General features: G+C 34.9%; 5 protein-coding genes and 1 pseudogene across 9 annotated transcripts; 5 read left to right on the top strand and 1 right to left on the bottom strand.

Annotated features, from left to right (window-relative positions):
- Nucleotides 1–317: 317 nt before the first annotated feature.
- On the top strand, nt 318–4,838 carry LOC110729533 (putative pentatricopeptide repeat-containing protein At3g49142). 5 transcript variants are annotated; one of them, XM_021909263.1, is made up of 4 exons: nt 318–2,628; nt 2,703–2,894; nt 2,981–3,201; nt 4,743–4,838. In XM_021909263.1, the coding sequence occupies exon 1, from the start codon at nt 411–413 to the stop codon at nt 2,448–2,450; it is 2,040 nt and encodes a 679-aa protein (XP_021764955.1). In that variant the 5' UTR covers nt 318–410; the 3' UTR covers nt 2,451–2,628; nt 2,703–2,894; nt 2,981–3,201; nt 4,743–4,838. The 5 variants fall into 5 exon arrangements, with proteins under 5 accessions (XP_021764955.1, XP_021764956.1, XP_021764958.1 ...); XM_021909264.1 differs by having other exon boundaries at nt 2,720–2,894; XM_021909266.1 differs by having other exon boundaries at nt 2,720–2,798.
- On the top strand, nt 3,690–6,224 carry LOC110729534 (acidic endochitinase-like). Its single transcript, XM_021909267.1, has 2 exons — nt 3,690–4,917; nt 5,352–6,224. Exons 1-2 carry the CDS (start codon nt 4,567–4,569, stop codon nt 5,955–5,957), a joined length of 957 nt encoding a protein of 318 aa, XP_021764959.1. The 5' UTR covers nt 3,690–4,566; the 3' UTR covers nt 5,958–6,224.
- A 176-nt stretch (nt 6,225–6,400) lies between these two features.
- Nucleotides 6,401–12,356, top strand: LOC110729462 (acidic endochitinase-like). Its single transcript, XM_021909195.1, has 2 exons — nt 6,401–6,896; nt 11,769–12,356. The coding sequence occupies exons 1-2, from the start codon at nt 6,546–6,548 to the stop codon at nt 12,354–12,356; spliced, it is 939 nt and encodes a 312-aa protein (XP_021764887.1). The 5' UTR covers nt 6,401–6,545.
- Nucleotides 7,210–8,983, bottom strand: LOC110729535 (annotated as a pseudogene).
- Nucleotides 12,357–13,074: 718 nt separating the features above from the next.
- On the top strand, nt 13,075–14,331 carry LOC110729536 (hevamine-A-like). Its single transcript, XM_021909268.1, has one exon. It carries the CDS (start codon nt 13,096–13,098, stop codon nt 14,002–14,004), a length of 909 nt encoding a protein of 302 aa, XP_021764960.1. The 5' UTR covers nt 13,075–13,095; the 3' UTR covers nt 14,005–14,331.
- Nucleotides 14,332–19,072: 4,741 nt separating this feature from the next.
- LOC110729538 (acidic endochitinase-like) lies at nt 19,073–20,228 on the top strand. Its single transcript, XM_021909269.1, has one exon. It carries the CDS (start codon nt 19,130–19,132, stop codon nt 20,060–20,062), a length of 933 nt encoding a protein of 310 aa, XP_021764961.1. The 5' UTR covers nt 19,073–19,129; the 3' UTR covers nt 20,063–20,228.
- Nucleotides 20,229–22,249: the final 2,021 nt, after the last annotated feature.

A 22,249-nucleotide genomic window follows, 5' to 3' on the forward strand; every position in this document is an offset into this window, starting at 1 on the left:
TAATTACAAAAAGTAATTATCTGCAGAAATTTGCCATGTATAACAAATTAACAAGCTATACACATTACAACTTCGGACTAAAAAATGGATAATCTTTCATAGTCATCCGACTCGCTTCATTTAATACTCGTAGTACAGTCATACTATGTATTATCAAATTGGCAATTTATCACATTACCTTTTAAAACCAAGTTACCAAATCGACGTTTTTTTGTAAGTAGGTAAGGAAAAGACTTTATCGGCCTTGAATTCCTTTAAATTGACATTACATTACGGAGTACGACTTTACGAGTATTTGAGCTATGTTGCCTGCGGAGTATATAATAAATCACTTCATTTTATTCTTCGTGGACCTAGCATCATATTTTTGGCGTTAGAAGTCTTAAGAGTGACATTATACTTCCTACTTGATGATTATTCGGCGCTATAGTTTCATTCGCCAGTTATCAACGTTCAATCAACTAGAAACCCTTTCCCCACAAATTCAAGAACTCGAATTTACCCGCCAAAATGTGATTCTTACAGAGGAATTGTGTACCCAAATTTTGGATTCATACCCAGATCTCAAAACATTGAAAAAACTTCATGCCAACATACTAACCCACCATAATCTTCATTCAAGTTCTTGTATTCGGCTAAAATTGATCAGGGCTTATGCGGGTTTTCGTTTATTGGGCATTGCACGCCATCTGTTCGATGAAAGTCCTGAAAGAAATGTTATATTTTTCAATGTTATGATCAGGAGCTATGTGACCCACCAACAGTACCTTGATGCTTTAAGGGTGTTTAAGAGTATGTCTATGGTTGGAGTTAGACCTGATCATTATACTTACCCGTGTGCTTTGAAAGCTTGTTCTGGGTCTGAGAATTTGTGGGTTGGTAGGCAAATTCATGCTGCTGTGTTTAAAGTTGGGCTTAACTTGAATTTGTTTGTTGGGAATGGATTAGTTTCTATGTATGGGAAGTGTGGTTGTTTGATTGATGCTAGGAAAGTTCTTGATGAAATGCTTGTAAGAGATGTCGTTTCTTGGAATTCAATGGTTGCTGGGTATGCACAGAAAGGGCATTTTGATGACGCCTTGAGAATTTGTAGAGAAATGGAGTCAGTGGAGTTGAATGCAGATGCTGGCACTATGGCAAGTTTGCTTCCAGCTGTTACTAACACTTCTTCTGAAAATGTTGTTTTTGTCGAGAAAATGTTTGAGAAGATGGCTAAGAAGAGTTTGGTATCTTGGAATGTAATGATAGCTGTGTATGTGAATAATTCCATGGCTGCAGAAGCCATTGATCTTTACTCTCAAATGGAAGATAATGGAATTGAAGCAGATGGGGTTACCTTTACGAGTATTCTTCCTGCTTGTGGTGATCTTTCTGCTTTTTCATTAGGAAGGAAGATTCACAAACATGTTGAAAGGAGAAAACTTCTTCCAAATTTGTCCTTGGAGAATGCATTAATCAACATGTATGCCAAGTGCGGTTGCTTAAAGGAAGCAAGGGAAGTGTTTGATACGATGGAGATTCGTGATGTAGTTTCTTGGACTTCTATGATTTCTGCTTATGGTGTTAGTGGACAAGGTCACGAAGCTGTTTCCCTCTTCTCAAGAATGAGAGAGGAGCGATTAACTCCTGATTCCATTGCATTTGTTGCTATTATGTCAGCTTGCAGTCATTCAGGGATGTTGGAAGAAGGGCAGCATTACTATAAACTAATGACTGAGGAGTACAATATACCCCCTAGGTTAGAGCATTATTGTTGCGTAGTTGATCTCTTAGGACGGGCAGGGAGAGTGGACGAGGCTTTCTCTTTTATTAAGGAGATGCAAGTTGACCCAAATGAAAGAGTATGGGGAGCTCTATTAGGTGCTTGTCGTGTCCATTCCAACATGAAAATTGGGCTAATAGCAGCTGACAATCTTTTTAAAATGGTACCTGAACAGGGTGGATATTATGTGTTGCTATCTAACATTTATGCTAAAGCAGGGAAGTGGAAGGAAGTTAGCACAATCAGGTCACTGATGAAGGACAAAGGCATGAACAAAACGCCAGGCATTAGTAATGTGGAGCATCAAGGTCAGGTTTATACATTCCTAGCAGGGGACAGATCACATCCACAGTCTAAAGAAATTTATGATAAACTGCATGTGTTAATGGGGAAAATGAAGGAGGAAGGTTATGTTCCAGAGATGGATTTTGCTCTTCATGATGTAGAGGAGGAGGATAAAGAAGGCCATCTTACCGTTCACAGTGAAAAGTTGGCGATAATGTTTGCCCTTATAAATAGCAGACCACCAACACCTATCAGAATTACTAAGAATCTTCGCATTTGTGGAGATTGCCATGTTGCAATCAAGCTCATATCCAAGGTCACTAAACGGGAAATAATTGTTAGAGATACCAATAGGTTTCATACCTTCAAGAATGGGGGTTGTTCTTGTGGTGATTATTGGTGACTACATACGAAATTGTGTTCAACCTTTCAGCTTCAGTAAAAACATTTTATTCATTGGTATATATACAAAGTAGCGTGGATCTCCCTGCATCCATCTTGATTCTACTGGAAGCTTTTTGAAATCTGTACATGCAGCTAGGATGTGTGGCTTGGAATATGTGATGCTTTTCTTCTGTTAGGTATTTATTTTAAGTTGGCTAGTTTTAAAGATATTGTCATTTTATATTCAATCATCATCTGAAGATCAATATAGCTGAATGAAATGAGCAGGGTAACAGGACAACTCAGATGATTACAGGATTTACAGCTGTGAGGAACTTAGGAAGTTAGGAGCAATATCAACATTGGGGTACAGAGAATGGAGTCTTGTTCATTAATGACATGTTGAATTTACTGAATTCCTCATTCAGCTTTTACATAAATCTAATTTCTCTTTCAATATGAGGTTTCCAACTTTCCATTATACTTCACACGAAGTTCTGAAAATTTTATGCTGTCTTGGCTTTAACGCCCTCTGTTTTTACATTTCAGGGATGTTTGGGACTGGAATTAATTGGGAGGGAACACACAGCCATTCAAGAATGGGAGAGGAGCATATCTATAGCCCTGTAGCGTCAACCTGCACCCTTCATGGATAGTTACACAGCAGCTAAAGCCTATAGGGCTTCGGCTGTGCTGGCACATGGAGACTTATATGTAGCACCAACTTAATAACCTGATCCAAAGCATTTGCTGACGGAAAAGATGTAAGGGTGAGTGGCTTGGAGCATTTTATGTCTTACCTTGTCATGAAGTGTATCTCTTATTATCCATTTTAAAATTATAAAATTTTAATGACTTAATCTTGATAATTTGGCAGAAGTATGAGAATAGAGAATCTCATCTTCATTCTACCAAATTCATTACTACAATATATATCTGCCTAGAATGAAGGCAATATATAACATACTTGTCTAGTGTGGAGTAATTTCCAAACTTACTTCATTCCATCAAATGAAGCTTTGGACTAATATGTATATCCACCTCAATTATAACAAATTGGTCTCCGTACACCTTAATATTCTTCATTCTTCCTTTTGTGTTATTCTAGAGTTTTTCCAGCTTTTATATTTTGATAAAAGACAACCATTTAAGTTTTTCTACTACGTTCTTCCTTTGTCTCTAAATTTCATTCTACTTTGACTTTTTTAGTGACACAAAAGCAATAAGTAAGAACAACATTTAAAGATGAAGGGAGTTTTATATACCAAGTAATACCAAATATAATTGCAAATTAAGTGTCTAGTATTATATATTGTTGTCTTAGTAAAGTTGATTAGGCGCTTTGTTCTTCATGTCCATGTAAATAATGTAATAGGTTACTAGCTCAGGAAGTTAATTAAAAACATGGGTAATTTTTGTTCCATTAGTAATTGGTGATATATTTACAGTCCTGGTTTTACTAGTTTGAATGTGTTCTTTTCATTGGTAATGGGTGATTTTAGTATCTAATGCACATGTACTGCACCCTCATTTCTAGCTGTTAATATTATTTTTATTTTTTTGAATAATTCTAGCTGTTGATTGAGGAATCTTTAAATTTTTTAAAGATAGGATAAGGAACCATTAATTAGTTAGAATGTATTTATGCAAAAAATATACATTAAAATAATTCTGTTAACATCATTAAGGTAGGTGTCATATAGTTATTAGCCTATTAAGTCTAAAGTCTTCTATATATGAAAGTTAATAATGTGATGCGCTGGGCTGGATTTGGAGAGCTGAGAACTTTGAACTTATGTGAGGGGTTGATTTGAAGTTTGAATGTCTGATGAAATTTCTAGAATATAAATAAAATTAAGTATTGGACTTGCGGATATTTGAGAACAATCATTCCTGTTTCTTTCATTAAACTCTTCGAAAGGAGCAACTGCCTAACATGTCTCTCTACCTACACACACAAATTGATAAACAAATAAGAATGTAGGGCATGCTTACTGCATAATTATCCTTAATTCTGGGAGGCTAAGGATAGTTAGACTAACATGCATGACCTCGTTGTGCCTATAAAAAGGTTACATTTTTTGTGTGCATAGTGTGCAAAAACAAAGAAAAAGACGTCCTCTAGAGTTTCAAAGATGTCTGTCTTGACACTCGCATTATTCATTTTTACATCCCAGTTCATGAATCTCTGTCATGGTGCTGGAATTGCTACGTATTGGGGGCAACACGGTGATGAGGGCACCTTAGCTGCTGCCTGTTCCACTGGGAACTACAAGTATATTAACATTGCTTTCCTAACTGTGTTTGGCAGCGGCCGAACCCCTCAGCTAAACTTAGCTGGCCACTGCAACCCAAGCAATCCTGGAAGTTGCAGCTCGATTGGGAATGATATTGCAGCCTGTCAAAGGCAGGGGATCAGAGTGCTCCTCTCTTTGGGTGGTGGTGTTGGTACTTACTCCCTTTCTTCGCCAGCTGATGCACAACAGGTACTGTTCTTTTAGTAAAGAAAATCTATCCTATATTCCTAGCATATATACAATTATACAGTGCACATTTAAGAAAGAGTATGTCAACTTGTTTTGTATCTTTTCAGCCTTGTTGAATTACCGTGTACTATATTACTGCTATCATGAGTGTTATGTTAGATGCTAAGCCAAGTACCAAATACATAGTATTTCAATCACCATATTTAAAATTAAAGTGATAGAGCAAGATGATCTAAAGTTAGCTAGTCATGCTATTCTCTGGGCTCAAAAGATGGTTTAAATTAAAAGGCTGCCTCATGCAAAGTTTTTAATTCATCTCCTGAAAACTTTACCAGCTGAACTATCTAGTTTTGATTAGGCCAATGGTCTTGTTCTTGTAGGAGCTTTGTTTTGTAAGCTAATCAATTCGTTCTGTTTTTCTATTTACCACACAGGTAGCAGACTACCTTTGGGACAACTTCCTAGGAGGAAACTCAGACTCACGCCCTTTTGGGAATGCAGTGCTCGATGGCATAGACTTTGATATTGAACTTGGCTCGGGAGAGAACTATGATGCTCTAGCAAGGGCACTCAATAGACGTAGCACTGCTCAAAGGAAGGTCTACTTATCAGCTGCACCACAATGCCCTTTCCCTGATGCTCATCTAAGTGACGCCATAGATACAGGTTTGTTTGACTATGTTTGGGTGCAATTCTACAACAATGCACCTTGTCAATATGCTCACGGCGATGCCAGCCAACTCATAAGCTCCTGGAACACATGGAGTACTGTGAATGCTGGCCAAATTTTCCTAGGAGTACCTGCTGCTCCAGGTGCTGCTAACAGTGGGTATATTCCACCTGATAATCTTAAAACTCAGGTTTTGCCAAACATTAGGAATTCTCCCAAGTATGGAGGGGTAATGCTGTGGTCTAGGTTCTTTGACAATGGATACAGTACCGCCATCAAGGATAGTGTGAATGGCGGATCTAGAAGCAGCAAAAGTGGAAGCGGACTTCACATCTCAATCGGCGGCATCCCAATTATTGGCAACCCTTAAGTCCATCTATTTGCAGTCTCCATGGACATCATCTAAAAAGTCCAATTCATTTGTCTTTATGTAATGAAGTTTAAATTATATTTTGTTGTTTCGCCTATTCTCATGTATCTAAGCTAAAGGCATGTAGTGGCATGGGGCATGAGGCATGGCTTAGCTTAGTTACATGTAAATTTAATATGCTTATTATTTTGCTTCAATGAGTTTAATAAATGTAATATTATCGAGTTGTCGTATAATGAATTGTGATATGGGATTAGTCCCTTTGGCCTTTTCCCTTTTGGTTAGAAAAACATGATCATACTACGGATTATATATTAAAAAAATAATCATAAAAAACACAAATATGTATCATAACTCATAAGATAACTAAGATTAGCTTAATCATAATCATATGAAAGCTAGTAACAATGAAGCATCTATCAAAGAGGGCTTCAAGTTGCTCATTTTTAATGCTAAAAAGAAATTTGGACTGACGTGCATGCATGACCTCTATAATGTGTACCTGTAAATAGCTTACAATATTGTACTAGTACAAAATATACCAAACTAAAAAAAAAATAACAACAGACTTCTTCTAAAGATTTTAAGATGGCAATCTTGACACTCACATTATTCATCTTAGCATCCCAATTCTTGAATCTCTGCCATGGTGCTGGGATAGCTATTTATTGGGGGCAGAATGGTGATGAAGGCACCTTAGCCGCCGCCTGTGCCACCGGAAACTATGAGATTATTAACATTGCTTTCCTAAATGTATTTGGCAATGGTCAGACTCCTGAGTTAAATTTAGCTGGCCACTGCAACCCAAGCATTCCTGGAAGTTGCAAAAGCATAGGAGATGATATTAAGGAATGCCAAAGGCACGGAATTAAAGTACTTCTCTCTTTGGGTGGTGGTATTGGTAAATACTCCCTTTCTTCACAAACCGATGCACGACAGGTCATTACTATCCTTTTACTTCACGTGTTTTCGTGTTCAGTACTTTTACATTGTTCACATATTCTCCTATAATAACAACTAGTTGAATGGAAATTCTAGTATAAATTCAAAAAAATCATATTATTTTTTAGGTAAAAGTGACTACTTTTCATCCTATTAAATTTAAAACCTAAAGTTAGGGCTTTTAAGCAAATTGGGGTTTTCTTCAAATTGAATTTATTTTTCAAAATTCAAACTAAACAATTAAAATCGAGTAAAAGCAAGGAGGTAGAGAATGAAGCACACATCTCATTATAAATTTTGTCACAAAAAATTTTAGTTTTGGGGTTTTCAATTTTCATCATATGAGGCCAATGAAGATTTTTGGATCTCTTAAAATTAACCAAAAGTATAGAATTGAAAATACGTAAACAAATATAATTCCAGTAACTAATTCATCTCTACTTCCTTTCTACCAGAAGACACTCTTAATGTCACATTATTCTCATCATTTTGGTACCTTTTGTATAAATCACCCTTGTAAAACTTCCTAGTCCTAGCAACAAGAATCAAAGACACAAGCGCGGTAAACAACGTGGCGGCCGCGATTATAATGAAGGCCAATTGATAACACTTGACTCCATTGCACATCAACTCCTCCCCAAGCTTCCTCGTTAGCCCTAACGCCTCGAGTTGTCTCAGCCCCTCCTTGTCATACAATTGCCCCGCGACTCTCACGTTAAAAATGTACGAGCCTAGTGGGGCAGCTAGTGAGCCATAATTGTACAATGTAGCATAATGTTTTAGCCCAAAGAGCTCGGATATGATAGAGTACACGTATGTCCATTCGGCACCAAAGCAAAATCCCATGATTATCGACGCTACATAGAGGCCATATGGCACGTCGAAGGCTATGAGAAGATGAGCAATGCACGATGTAAAGAGGACGATGGTAAGGCTTGCTGGCCTAGGCCATTTGTACTTTAACAAGTGCTCCGAAATTAGTCCTCCTAATACACGTCCTAAATATTGCCATATACTAATTAATGACACAAATGTGCTAGTAATTTTTTTAGGGTACCCTAATGATGCCCCAATTTGGCCTAAATTGTCTATTGTTGCTAGGTTCCCCCCTATGCCACATGTTGTAGCAAGGAACAATATCATCATTTCGATACTAACTCTTCTCTAAAGACTAGGAAGAGAGGTAGTATGAGGAGAAGCAAGATTACAACACAACTCACACCATAACCCGTTTTACAGAACTGGACTTGTTTTTCCACTAAGATCATAACCATGATGAACCCCGCGAGGGCTAAAGAGATGTAAAGGGCGCCATTGAAAAAAATCTTCTCCCTCTTGATCTCTCTATGTCTAGAGAACTCAAGGACTCGAACGCAAAATGCAAAGAGCAACAAAGTGAGTGCCGGTACCCAAGCAATGAGTAAGATCACCCCATCAGCCGTTGTATCATCACCATAGAGTGCATGATACAATTGAGCCATAACAGCCCCACCTAAACCAATATACGACTTCAAAATCCCAATCACAACGCCTCGATTCTCAGGGAAGTTCTTGATACAAGGTACTATAGCTCCAGTGTTAGCAAACCCTAAGGAGTTAGCACCAATGGTGATGTATAGACACATTAACCAAACCGAGGGGCGGGCGATCTTATGAGTGACCGAGAGCCATATCATGATGTACCCAAAAAGGTTAATCATGGCACCAATTGAGAGGACCACCCAAGGTGGGGCCACCTCCATGATGAGACCGGCATGAACACTAACATAAGCACCAAGGTCTTTGAAGAAACCAAGGAGATTAAGGGTGGCTTGATCGTACCCGAGTGTTGTTTTAATGTCACTTGAGTATAGACTAAATATATAGGAGGTACCAATGAAGGTTAGGATTATGATGGTTGTAAACGCCATGAAAAACCGCCCCTCGAGGAGTTGTAATGTGAACCTTCTAGCCCTTGGACAGTAGCCTTCAAAATGATGACTACAATCAATGGCCATTTTTGTTTATGTGTGTGTTTGTATTGAGAAGAATAAGTAATAGTACAGAGTAGAATGTCAAGTAGAACCATGTAGCAAGACTATACTTTGAATATATGCACTATTCTAACTTAGGAAAGATTAAAAATGTATCTTTTAGCAAAAATAGTGGACAGCTTGCTATAATATTGAAGATTACAAAGATAAGATAAAATTTACAATCAATAGCCAGGTTAGGTAAATCCGTAAATGTAATGGATAATATCAAGGTGTATCTTTGGTATTATCTCTATCATGTTTTGGAAATTCCGTCTCCAATAATTTGAGTCATTGATGACTCTAATAATGTTCGTTGGTATAAAATTGCCCAATACCATTATACCAAATGCTCCCTCACAGCCCGAGGATCCAACAGTGCAGTCCAATCTTGAATTGGATAATGGATAATAAGACATATGAATGTGGGGCCTTGTTAGTGGTGTAAACATAATTATATGAAATGTGATAATAAGTCAATAGTTGCAATTTTTGAAAATTAGATAATACACATGGGTAAATAAAAAAGGCGGAAAGAACATATACAGTGGCGGACCCAGGAATTTCCGACTGGTGAGTCACAATCGATAATCAAATATGTAAAAAAAAAAATTCACCAAACAACCAAATAATAGTACTAAAAAATACATCTAAATATTCAAACAGTACACAATACAACCAAATGTTCATATAATACTACAAAAGATAATTAAATAGTAATGCAAACTTATTACAATAGTTCTCGACGAATTTTCATGTTTTGATATCGATTTATGATATCTTCCATGCTAACATTCAAAAAACAAATCATTCTCCAAATAAGTAATTAAACAATCATTCAACATTTGATTTAAAATAATCACTCAGGCACTCAGCAAGTCAGCACTTCAGCATTATCATTATTATCATTATTACCCCTAAAACAAAAACTTAGAATTCAAACAATATAGATTTAAAATAATAATAATCATAATTGTGAAAACTAAATAATAGCATAGACAAAGAAAAGCTTAAGTTTGATAAAATCTGGAAAATTATAATCTTACTCGTCCCACTTCGCTAGAAGATCGTCCGTAAACTTATCGAGGTTAGTGCTATCCCATGGATCTGCATCCCGAAACTCAGTTAGAGGAGGAATAGAACAAAAAAGACGAACAGGGATAGAGTCATCCATTTTTCTTTAAAGTTTTTTCTCAATTTCTATTGCTTCTCTTCGATTAGGGTTTTCTGGAAAATTTGAGAGGAAAGAGGTTTGCAATTCAGTAATCTAAACTGCAATTTTATAACCTGCAAGTATTTGGAGTCGGTTTTGGTTTTAATCTTTTTTCTAATATCAGGCCTCCTGTTTTTCTTTCCTTTTTCTTTCGAGCAATAAAAATCTCAGTCCTTCACTACCCTTTTCCTGTTATTGTCCACCGTCCACGACTTCACGGAGACGGAGCAGGCGAAGAGAACGGTGGCTGGGTGGAGAACTGGAGATGAAGCGAAGAGGCGAAGAGAACTAGAGAAGAAGGCTAGGGTTTGAACTTTGAGGAACAGAGGAAGACAGTAACTCGGGAAGCTAAAGAAAGTTTGTTTTTTTTTTTTTTTTTTTTTTAAATAACTTAAAAAAAATTTTGGGCCCTGGTGAGTCACTTGACCCACCAGGCACAAGCCCAGGTCTGCCACTGAACATATAATGTTTGATAAAGAACATACCTATGTTTGACAAAGAACATACCTTTAATATGTTCTTTGAGTGTGATCAGTGTGTTCTTTGAGTAAAATTATATGTTCTTTACATTATAACTTATGTTATTTAACATATGTTGATAAACATATTTTTTTTTTGGGTTTAACAATACAAAGTATGTTCTTTGAATTTGGCGTGTATGTTCTTTAAGGTCGTAATGACGTCCAAATTCTATTTTTATTATCATATGTCATATTTAAATTACTTTTATTATCATATATTCTTTGAGTTTGATTAGTGTGTTATTTAGGTATTAACTATATGTACTTTACAATATAAATTATGTTCTTTTAACATATGTTATTTTGAAATTTGATATTGAAATCTTAAATTATTTTTAATTGAAAATAATATTAGAGTAAAAAAAACTAAATTATTATGGGAAGTTGAATTTTTTTTTTGGAGAGATAGAAAACTATTTTTTAGGGAATTGATATTTTTGGTAAGGATTTTTTAAGAGTTGATCAACATCGGCATGACTCGCTTCCCGACCCGATCCAGCCCGAAATAGGGTGGGTTTGGGCAAACCTAAAAATGCATTTTTAGTTAAAACTCGAACCGGGTTCGAAAAAAGCCCAAAACCCGCTACTTTTCTACGGGTTTGGGCACGAGAAATTATGATATGGCCCGGCCCTACTCGATTTTTTATCACCTCTAAATTTTTTCCGTTAATAATGTGTAATTTTTCAGAAAATTTTATTAAGTTTTTATCTCGTTGTTTTTATTATATCTTTATGTTCTTTGTCAAATACATGTATGTTCTTTATGAAACACAGGATGTTCTTTCCGCCTTTTTTTTTATTTATCCGGGTGTATGATGAGCATTGTACACCATTGTACACCCGTGTGTATAAACCACGGATTAGCAATTTTGGCTCAATTTCTATAAAAAAAAATACTTGAATTAATGAAATTTTCCAAATTTTTTTTATAAACCTAACTACATAACTATAAATCAAATTAATTTGTTTTAGTTTCTTATGAACAACACCATTAGAATCGAAATTACTTATAAACCATTTGCCCTAAACACTAATATTTGTTTTCAAATATGAGTTTTGTGTCGTATTGAGATCTACAATTAGGTATGTACGTTTTTTTAAATTGTCAATACACACAACACAGGTAGCAAACTACCTTTGGGACAACTTCCTAGGAGGAACCTCAAACTCACGCCCTTTCGAAAATGCAGTGCTCGATGGCATAGACTTCAACATCGAACTTGGCTCAGGAGATTACTACGATATCCTAGCAAGGACACTCAATAGATGCAGCACCGTTCTAAAGAAAGTCTACTTATCAGCAGCACCACAATGCCCTTTCCCTGATGCACATCTTAACAACGCGATAAACACGGGTTTGTTTGACTATGTTCGGGTGCAATTCTACAACAATCCACCTTGCCAGTACACTAACGGCAACACAGGCAACCTCGTAAACTCGTGGAATGAATGGACTACCGTGAATGCTGGCCAAGTATTCCTCGGATTACCTGCAGCACCAGCTGCTGCTGGTAGTGGGTATATACCGCCTGATGTTCTTAAAAGTCAAGTGTTACCAAATGTTAGGACGTCTTCCAAATTTGGAGGGGTTATGCTTTGGTCTAGATTCTATGATGGCGGATATAGTACCGCCATTAAGGATAGTGTCAATGGTGGATCTAGTAATGGAGTTCATCATGAGTCTATTGGCATTGCAATAATTCTTAACTAACCCACCCTCTTTCCCTTGAGACTTCTTTTATCCTATATACTATCTCCGTTTCATATTATTTACAATAAGGAGTATTATTTTGAAATATTCCTTTATTGCAGCATACAAATATTGTATTGTATTTTGTTATACTTTTATTAGTATTATTAAATTACGAGTATTAAGAAAGATGATCAAAGAGATGGAGGTAATAGTAATTTCTAAGTGGACAACTAGCTAGCTTAGCTATATGAAATGAGATAAAGTGATAAACATATCCTAGAAGGTTAATTTAACAAGAAAATTCCAAATTGAATTCTTAACACTATAATTCAGCATATTGGTTAGGAAAATAAACTAATCGTCAAGAATACATCTATTCAATAAACAACTCTCAAATTCGAAATATTGTCCTCAAACCACTCTCTAAAGTCTTCAGATTATATCATCATCTGAAATTTCAAACAATGAGAAAATAACACTATGGAATATTCTATAGATTTATCGATATTTTTGCATATAAATTGACCTTTTTTCATTTTAAAGTCGCACAATTAAGATGGTAAATATTATAGTGCTTTCAAATTTCAGACTACACACGCGATATTAATTAATTAATTAGTTTCAAGACCAAATTTTCATGATGATGAGTCAGAGTCAACAAATGATGCACAAACATACATGTATAATATAAATATATAAGAGCATCAACTTAGATAGCCAAGCACAAAATATCTAAACTACACATTCTTGACCAAATATGTTTAAAGAACTTCATTGCATTTCTCTTCTTACCACAATCTCCTTTTTCATCCTCTTGCTATCCACAAAATCTCATGCTGCTGGTAGCATCTCTATCTATTGGGGCCAAAACGGCTTCGAAGGAACCCTAAATCAAACGTGTGCAACAGGCAGGTACAAGTTTGTTAATGTTGCATTCCTCAACATATTTGGGTCCGGTCAAACCCCGTCTCTAAACCTAGCTGGTCATTGCAACCCATCTACCGGTGGGTGCACCGGCGTAGGGCCACAAGTGGATTATTGCCAATCTCTAGGGATAAAGGTCATGCTCTCTCTTGGAGGCGCGATAGGAAACTATGGCTTCTCCTCTAAGAAAGACGCGATGGATTTTGCATGTTACCTTTGGGACAACTTCTTGGGTGGTACCTCGAGTTTTAGGCCTCTTGGTAACGCTGTGTTTGATGGTATCGACTTTGCTGTTGACCGATCAAAGTCAACACTTTACTGGGATGACCTGGCAAGATATGTAGCGCGTTATAATTTATTAGGAAGAAAAAAGGTGTACCTAACGGCTGCACCTTTATGTCCGTACCCTAACAAATATTTGGACATGGCACTTAGGACAAGGTTGTTTGATTATGTTTGGGTCCAATTTTTTGGACACCCGTCATGCCAATTTAATGGAGATATTACAAATCTTATAAATTCATGGAATATGTGGTCTTCGACCGGATATATAAGGAGAATCTTTATGGGGTTGCCGGCGGCGGCGTGGGAGGCCGGAAATGGGTATATTCCGGCGGATATACTGAAATTACAAGTGCTTCCTATCATAAAGATGTCACCAAAATATGAAGGAATAATGTTGTGGTCTAAGTATTGGGATGATACTACTGGATACAGTCCTGCAATTATTAGTAGTATATGATCGAATTGTTGTGTTATTCTTATCATCGTTCGTCAAACATATAAATATATAATACAACTTCGTATATCAGTATATGTATTAAACGTCTTTCTTTAAAATTAAAATAACGTTTATCAACTTAGGTTGCGGAGGTGGCTATTGAGTTATTTAAATTAGTTTCGGACTGGGTTAATTTAGGTCGAACTATTTTCGAATAAGACTCGTTAGGATTGATTTGGGTATGGATCGAGTTAAAATAATTTCGATTCTATTGCCAAAATGTTTTATTTTAATAAAATTGTTATTTAATAGAAAAAGATTAGACACAATTGAATGCAACAATCACTTCTCGAATTTCTTCTTGGTAACCACCATTACTACTATAAGACTTATATTATTTTACTTATGTAAATAACCTTAGTTATTGCATGATTACTTCACAATCACAGTGATCAAAATTTAGTGCATATACACGAATTAAACCTCAAACCCAAAATTTCCTGCCATAATCTCCTGTTATTTTCAATTCCACTTGTTATTACAATATGAAGTATATAGCAAGTGGTATAATAAATAAAGGGTTTTGCTATACATAGCCCTAAGGGCTATGCATAAGAATCAACAATTTCATATCATTAACTCTATTTTTCTTGTTCCAATGGAATCTTATAGTATTATTAATTTAAGTTATTATTAATTTAATGTAATATTGTTTATGGGATAAGTTATTATCAAAATGCATTTATTAACCCATTAAAGCTATTTTTATTTTCCTTTCAGGATTAAACTTTTGTATTTTATTTAATTAGTTAAGCACTAACAAATCTAACATCATACCAATAGAAAATTATATATACTGTAAAAAAGAAAAAATTTAAATTATATATACTGCAAGTCAATCTTTTACCCACATTCTTTCAAGAAACAACATATAGCAACCAAACCATCTATTAGATAATGCTAAGTGGACAATACTGCAATATATTAGTGTGCTGCTAAGATATTTATTTTAAAAAAAAAAAATTGTTTATACGCCTGATTTGGTTTATTAGGAGATAAACTTAAGTTATTATCATCCTTTTCAAGCTTTTAATGGAGTACTATTTCCATGCCTAGCCAATCTTCATTGTTTCAAAATATTTTATTCATACATATCAAATAAAATAAAGGTATTTTACTAGAAGTGCCACATACGATCTCGCATATCTTCGGCACCCAAACAACCAGCTGAATCCGTCTTAGGATAGATTGGACTGGAGAGAGTATGATGATATTGAACTTTATTTTATTTTTATTTTTTTATTTTTTTATTTTTGGAAAAAGCATTTTCATGGCAATTAATTGTGTAGGTAAGAAAACTAGAAAAGTATTAGTTACATTTTTGGGATGGATTAATTCTGGATTAATAGTAATATAAGATTCCATTGGAACAAGAAAAATAGAATTAATGATATGAAATTGTTGATTCTTATGCATAACCCTAAGGGCTATGTATAGCAAAACCCATAAATAAATTAAACTCTAATTTAATTACTAAGCTCCTTCGATAGAACTAGATGCAACATGTGCAACACTTAAGCCAAGAACAAAATAGCCGCCTCATTTGTAGCTATCTATTCAGAAATCGTTATTTAAGAATGTAATTTATCTCTTTAAGAAAAGAATTCTCTGTCAATGTACGATTTATTATGATAATGTATTATGTATTATTGAAGATTGGAGCTATATGAGTAGTAGCCTTTCTTGATACATAATGAGTCAAAAACAACTTGTGTTATCTACTTGTACGTTTTTACTGTTAGAAATCTAACAAGAGATCGACCAAGAAGAAGTTGTGGCCTTCAACGGTTATTTTGCTAGAATTCCATCTATGTATTGTTTTTTCAAAGATAGTATGTAGTTAATGCATGTAGGATGAGTCAAACATTTTTTTGTGACTGTTAGAGGACCATCTCAACCAAAAGCTTAAGCTTATGGTTGAGGTCCAGAAATATGTTATATACTCTATCACTCCCCCTCACATGAAAGGCCCTTTGGGCTTTTGAAATGTGGATGCAACACAGGCTCACCCATACCTGGTGCGAATTAATTCGCACTAGGTCCTGGGCCTCAACCATCACCAGGTATGGGTGGGCCTGTGTTGCATCCACATTTCAAGCCCAAAGGGCCTTTCATGTGATGGGGAGTGATAGAGTATAAAACATATTTCTGGACCTCAACCATCAGTTTAAGTTTTTAGTTGAGTTGGTCCTTTAATATGGTATCGGAGCAACGTGACATAGAGGTCACGGACCCACCGGCGGGATATACAAAGTTTTTCATGCTTCCGCAAACACACATATAGATTTTTTTTTCTTTTCTCAAAGTTTTTTTTAGAATCTTTATGTAACCTTGCGCCTCCTACCAACAGTAGCAATCGCGAAAGCCTCCTCCATCGTTGTTGGCAATCGCATACACTACCGCCTCCCCCTACTGGCAGTAACCACATCTGCCAACCTACTCCATGTGCCGCACTCTATTTCCACCTCCCCATGACCAACAATGATTCTTACATTGCCTCATTGGTTTTTTTTTTTTTTTTTTTTTACACATAATCACATAGATTTTGTTTTGGTGGTGGTATATCACAATAAGGTCAACTTTTGCACATCTCTTTTGCTATCAAGTTACCTCATTTTGTTGTTGCAGCACTTGGAATCTTTGTGGAGTATTAATTCTTGCTACCTGGTTTCTCTTTTGAGAATTGATTAATTTCAAGCGGTGGGATTTAATCTTTTCTTGCGCAATTTTATTTGTTTTTCTTCAACTGTGATTTCACGTAGTAGTGTAGTGTCTTCTCCCCGATGATGGTTTGATCCCTTAATTTATTCTTCTCTGGATCTGCAACTTGGCCCAAGTATATGCGTGACTCTTCTCCTTCGGCCTAAAAGCGCATATCTCTACTATACGTAGGTCGTGGTTGTTGCTTCTCATCGTCATCACCAGCACACGTCTACTACTTCTCTTTTGATCATGGGTCACTATACTATCCTTACCGTTCGATGCGTGATTCAGATCCAGTCTGAGCATCCGATTTTCTCCCGCTCTGACTGCGGGGGTGTGATAGAGAATATCCATAGAATATTCTCATCCTAGGTTTAGGATATATTTTGTATAAGATTATCTTTGATATTTGTACATATCTTATAGTTACCTAATATGATTAGGTTTCTCATTGTAACCCTATAAATATTGATCAATGGAAATCACTCTAATCAAGGAGTTTTATATTATCTGACAGTGACGTCTTTTATATGCCTTTAAAATTGTAATTTCCCCTTACCTGATATGACCTGATAACCTATCCCGAAGTTACGGATGAAAACATGACCTAAACCCACATAACTCGAACCCAACCTGATTTGACCAAACTATCATATCTTGTAATAATATTAAGTTCTACGTACACTATTTTTAAGTATAATATGAAATCGACTAGAAATCTAACCCAACTCAACTTGTTACCCGAATTACCACCCCATGAGGATGCATGTTATAAATATAGTCCAACTTTTAATTAACTTGATTTAATTTGCTAAAATGAATATATATGATGAAAAATAAAGTAAATATAAAATGAATGAAGTGTAACATATATGGTGGGTCGTTGCAATTTGCAAATAGGAGTGGCAACAAACAAAGTGGGTGGAATATATGATGAATGTATATCCTCCATTTATCATGCTTTATATTTTGGGTTCATATTCTGTTCATCTACTAGCTTACACAGTAGACTATGCATATTAGTTAAATTAGGGTATGGATATGTTTGAATTAGTCTTGCTGACTCAATCAAAGCATGCCTCCCACAAAGTTGCACTTCAATTTTCAAACAAGTTTAATTATTTAATTCAGCAAACATGATCAATTTTATCTATATAGTCGCAAGTTGGCTAATTCAATAGTCAAAACTAATATGGCCAACGATTAAAATATGAGTCTATGTTGAAGAAAAGCTAGTCACTTTCATTCACATTCTCTATTAGCTCTCTAGTGTTTTTTTAGTTATCTTATGTACGGAGTATTGTCTTCATTCTCGAAGTAAGATTTTTTATTTTAATTTGTGTATTTCATGTCTATTGATATCTGTTTTTCGATATTATAAGTAAAAACTAGCTTTAAACATGACTCGAGTTTTCAAATTTTGACCACGTAAACATTAAACAAGATCTTTAAAAACAATGGAATATGTATACACATAAATTGCAATGATTCTCTAATAATACACACTAATCCTATGTTATTCGTATCCATTTATCCATATGACCATGTCCATGAATTTGTTCAATGTTATGTTTCTATCAGGTAAAATAAAAATATAAAAACATTAATAAGATGTTAAAACTAAGTCAACCATCTTAATCTTATGTAAGTTATGTTGTTCTTTGCGTATTACTCCTACTACGTTAATATGAAGCAATTTATATTATATTTAAATATCACACAATTTCTCCAAGGATCGATGATAAGTCAATAGGTATTTATATGTATTATTAGTTTTGAATGATAATATACAAATGAAAAAATTAAAATAAAAAAAAAATAAAAAAATAAAAAAAAAAACATCATTGTTTTATTTAATTTTTCCTCTGTTGTTCAAGATAAACAAATTCAAACACTATCATCCTCATCACCAAGATGGAGTACTAAGTATTCTACAAATTATGCAAAACTATTTGTACTTTTTTTTTTTTTGAAAGAACATATGTATGGCAAATGAAATTCAAATTCATACTAGTAAACCAAGCATTATTTGTATTGTATACTTCTTATTATTATTAATACCTCTGTTTCATATTATTTGCAACAATTATATACGAAGTATCAAGTAGAGAGGAAAAATGTTTAATCGTTACAAATAATATAAAACTGGATAGTAGATAATAAATTTAATTTAAATATACTAAGTGTTTAGTAACAATACATTTGCAGGCCGACGCGCACCATCCGGCAGCTAATTAAGGCCCCACACACATGTTGCAGCCCACCACACTACGTTTGTCAAACGTTGACCATACTCTATATATATAATGACCACTTGATCACTACACATTATATAACCACATATCCCATAATAACATTTTGTGTATCAACTCCTAGCCACATAATGTACACCTCTAAGCTCCATCTCCTTCCTCTCTTCCTCACCTTCCTCGGGCTCTCGTACGTAACCCAAGCCCGCTATTATGGCAATCATTATAGACCTAATCGCGGTGGTATAGCGATATACTGGGGCCAGAACGGGTTTGAGGGGCGCTTAAATGAAACGTGTGCCACGGGGAGGTATAAATATGTTAACTTAGCTTTTCTTAACATTTTTGGTGGGGGGCAAGTCCCGTCCCTTAACCTAGCCGGTCATTGTGACCCGGCTTCTGGAGGGTGTGTTGGATTATCTAGTGAAGTCGAGTTTTGCCAAGCTAGAGGCATTAAGGTTCTTCTTTCCCTAGGAGGTGGTGTAGGGAACTACTCTTTTTCCTCCAAGAATGATGCTAAAGACTTTGCCAAGTATCTTTGGAATAACTTTCTAGGAGGCCATTCTAAGTCTAGGCCTCTTGGAAAGGCACCACTAGATGGTATCGACTTTGATATTGAGTCGGGATCCATCTTATATTGGGATGACTTAGCAAGATTTTTAAATAGGTACAATGGTCGTGGAAGAGGAAATAAGAGGGTGTACTTAGGTGCCGCCCCTCAATGCCCATTTCCCGATAAATATTTAGGCACTCCTTTAAAGACAGGGCTATTTGACTACGTATGGGTTCAATTTTACAACAATCCACCGTGCCAATATAATGGTAGCACTACCAACCTTATTGATTCATGGAACTTTTGGAGCTCACAAACATACATAAAAAAGTTGTTCATGGGGTTGCCGGCCGCCAATCAAGCAGCCGGAAGTGGGTTTCTACCACCAGATGTGCTCACTTCTCAAGTTCTACCTATAATCAAGAAATCACCCAAATATGGAGGTGTTATGTTTTGGTCTAAATATTGGGACGATCAAAGTGGCTACACTAAACAAATTGTCAAGGATGTTTGAATAATTAATTGATTGTGTAACCACAATATTCACTTAATTTATTTTATGTATTTCGTATCATAAATTGATCTAAGTTTGTAAGATTAATGAGTGATGTTGTATGTAATTCAATTGTGTAAGTTTGACTTCTTTTTATGGTTAAAGCTCTGACTTTGGCATGTGCAAACTATGCAAGTGTGCAAATTAAATTGTGGGCCTTGTACCTTGTTATTTTTTGTGATGGGCTTGTCCTAGAAGGTCTGAAATTAGTTTTGTTCCAATTGAACGAGAATAGGGGTATCCTCTTTCCCTCAAAATTATGAAAAATGAAAAATTTGAGACTGAGAGATAGCTTAAGTGGTTAAATTTTTCCTCCTAATTCTAGATGATTTAGTATCGTTCTCATCACTCGTCCTCGTGGATATAATTTGTAATAAGTTAATATAATGTGTTTGATTTTTTGCGAAAATGAATATTTTTGTTTTATTTGGTATGATGTTTTCTTAACCTAACAATAACATTACATTTTATTTTTATCTTTCTACAACCATACCTTATACCTTGAATTCTATGCTACTATAATTATCAAGTACTTATATGCTATATATGCTTTAAATTGGTGGAAGTGAAAATACATATCACTTTTATTTTTTATATATTTTTTAACAAGCTAAGTATTAATTGGTGTAATCGTTAGGCCTCAGGTTTTTACTTTACCTTAAGATCATGGTTTCAATCCTTACCAATTGCAATTTTTTAGGATGGAAATTCCCTTATCGTCCACTATTGCCCTAATTGTGTGTTGTATACTTGTGTAAATTCATACATAGTAATTAAAAGGGGGTTGTGGACATGGCGGCTGCGTGTGCATGTTTATATACATAATATTGCGGGTGTATGATATGCTGCAATGTCATTATTTAGGTCACCTACTAGGTGTATGTGTATCATGGGGAGGCTTTACTATAATTTTATGGTCAATTGGTCATATATTAATGATTTAATGAGCATCTTTAGACATGTACTTTAATAGTTCAATTATTGATATAAATGTACTAATATATGTAACAAACTAAACTACTGGTATTAAAGACAGAGAAAAATGAATAGTGATAATATAAGCATATAATTTCAAATTTTCATGTAATCACGCAAAAATGACGCGGAAAAGCTACACTAGTAGTAATGGAATTATTGTATATTTCAATTAATTGTAATATTGTTTTTTTGTTCGTTTTAATTAAGTAATATTAAGAATTTGCATCATAGAGGAAAATAATTGCGACTTATTTAAAGCTCAACCGCCATGCAATTGCTAATCTACGCAACTGAGAATTGAATTTTTGATTGATAAGTACATACGAAGTATATTTTAGGCTTATACGTTTGTCAAATATCCAAGTGTTTCAATAGTTTACTCCATTATTTTTAAATTTTTTTTTTAGAAATACTCATAATACTTCTTTTATCAATATGTCTATGCGAGGTTTCTCCATTATACGATATGTATGTCAATTATAAACTCCGTATTAGATATATCTTATATTAAAAATTGAGATTTTTACGAGGAACTGATTTTACGAGTTCAAGAAATTTTTATTACGATAAGAGAAAGCTCATTTGCCTTTATAAGTCTTTAACTAATTAATTATTTTTTCTTTTATTAATATGAGAAAGAGCGAAATATTTTACATGTATGTGTTATTTGAAAATTAAAGGCTAAACTTCAACATATATTACTTTAAATGATTGTTTCATTGTTCCACTAAAATAACCTCAAACAAAATTAAAGGATCACCGAAAAAAGTGGTTGTATTTTTTTTTTCTTCTTTTGGGCTAGTCCAGATTCGTGACTCATTTCTAAGTGGTTAGGTTTCAAATTCCTCTCAATTATTATTATATAAGATCGAACACGCGATCTTTCCTATCAAATGTAACTCTAATCACCACTAGATTAACAATTAATAGATCAATTGATGATTGTAATTCTGTATTGATTTCAGGAAGGCGGCTAAAAATTTGAAAGCACTTAAAATGAAGCAATTATTAACGTGGACAAATTTTCACGTACATTTTATTTTCCAATTATAGTTTTGTAAATGCACCGAAGAAAAAATCTCTCTTTCAATGCTATCCTTTTCAAAGTTAAAGCTGCGTTAAGAAATACACAAAACAATTTTTATTTATCTTTTATATTTTTTTTTTAAA

Source organism: Chenopodium quinoa, unplaced genomic scaffold, assembly GCF_001683475.1.
Source record: "Chenopodium quinoa cultivar QQ74 unplaced genomic scaffold, ASM168347v1, whole genome shotgun sequence".
NCBI classification, from domain to species: Eukaryota; Viridiplantae; Streptophyta; class Magnoliopsida; order Caryophyllales; family Amaranthaceae; genus Chenopodium; species Chenopodium quinoa.

What these genes read in the sequence shown, in the direction of transcription:
- LOC110729533 (XM_021909262.1), top strand. Translation starts at nt 411, where the DNA reads ATGATTATTCGGCGCTATAGTTTCATTCGCCAGTTATCAACGTTCAAT.
- LOC110729534 (XM_021909267.1), top strand. Translation starts at nt 4,567, where the DNA reads ATGTCTGTCTTGACACTCGCATTATTCATTTTTACATCCCAGTTCATG. An exon ending in CGCCAGCTGATGCACAACAG is followed by an intron (nt 4,918 to 5,351) that starts GTACTGTTCTTT and finishes TTTACCACACAG; the next exon opens with GTAGCAGACTACCTTTGGGA.
- LOC110729462 (XM_021909195.1), top strand. Translation starts at nt 6,546, where the DNA reads ATGGCAATCTTGACACTCACATTATTCATCTTAGCATCCCAATTCTTG. An exon ending in CACAAACCGATGCACGACAG is followed by an intron (nt 6,897 to 11,768) that starts GTCATTACTATC and finishes CACACAACACAG; the next exon opens with GTAGCAAACTACCTTTGGGA.
- LOC110729536 (XM_021909268.1), top strand. Translation starts at nt 13,096, where the DNA reads ATGTTTAAAGAACTTCATTGCATTTCTCTTCTTACCACAATCTCCTTT.
- LOC110729538 (XM_021909269.1), top strand. Translation starts at nt 19,130, where the DNA reads ATGTACACCTCTAAGCTCCATCTCCTTCCTCTCTTCCTCACCTTCCTC.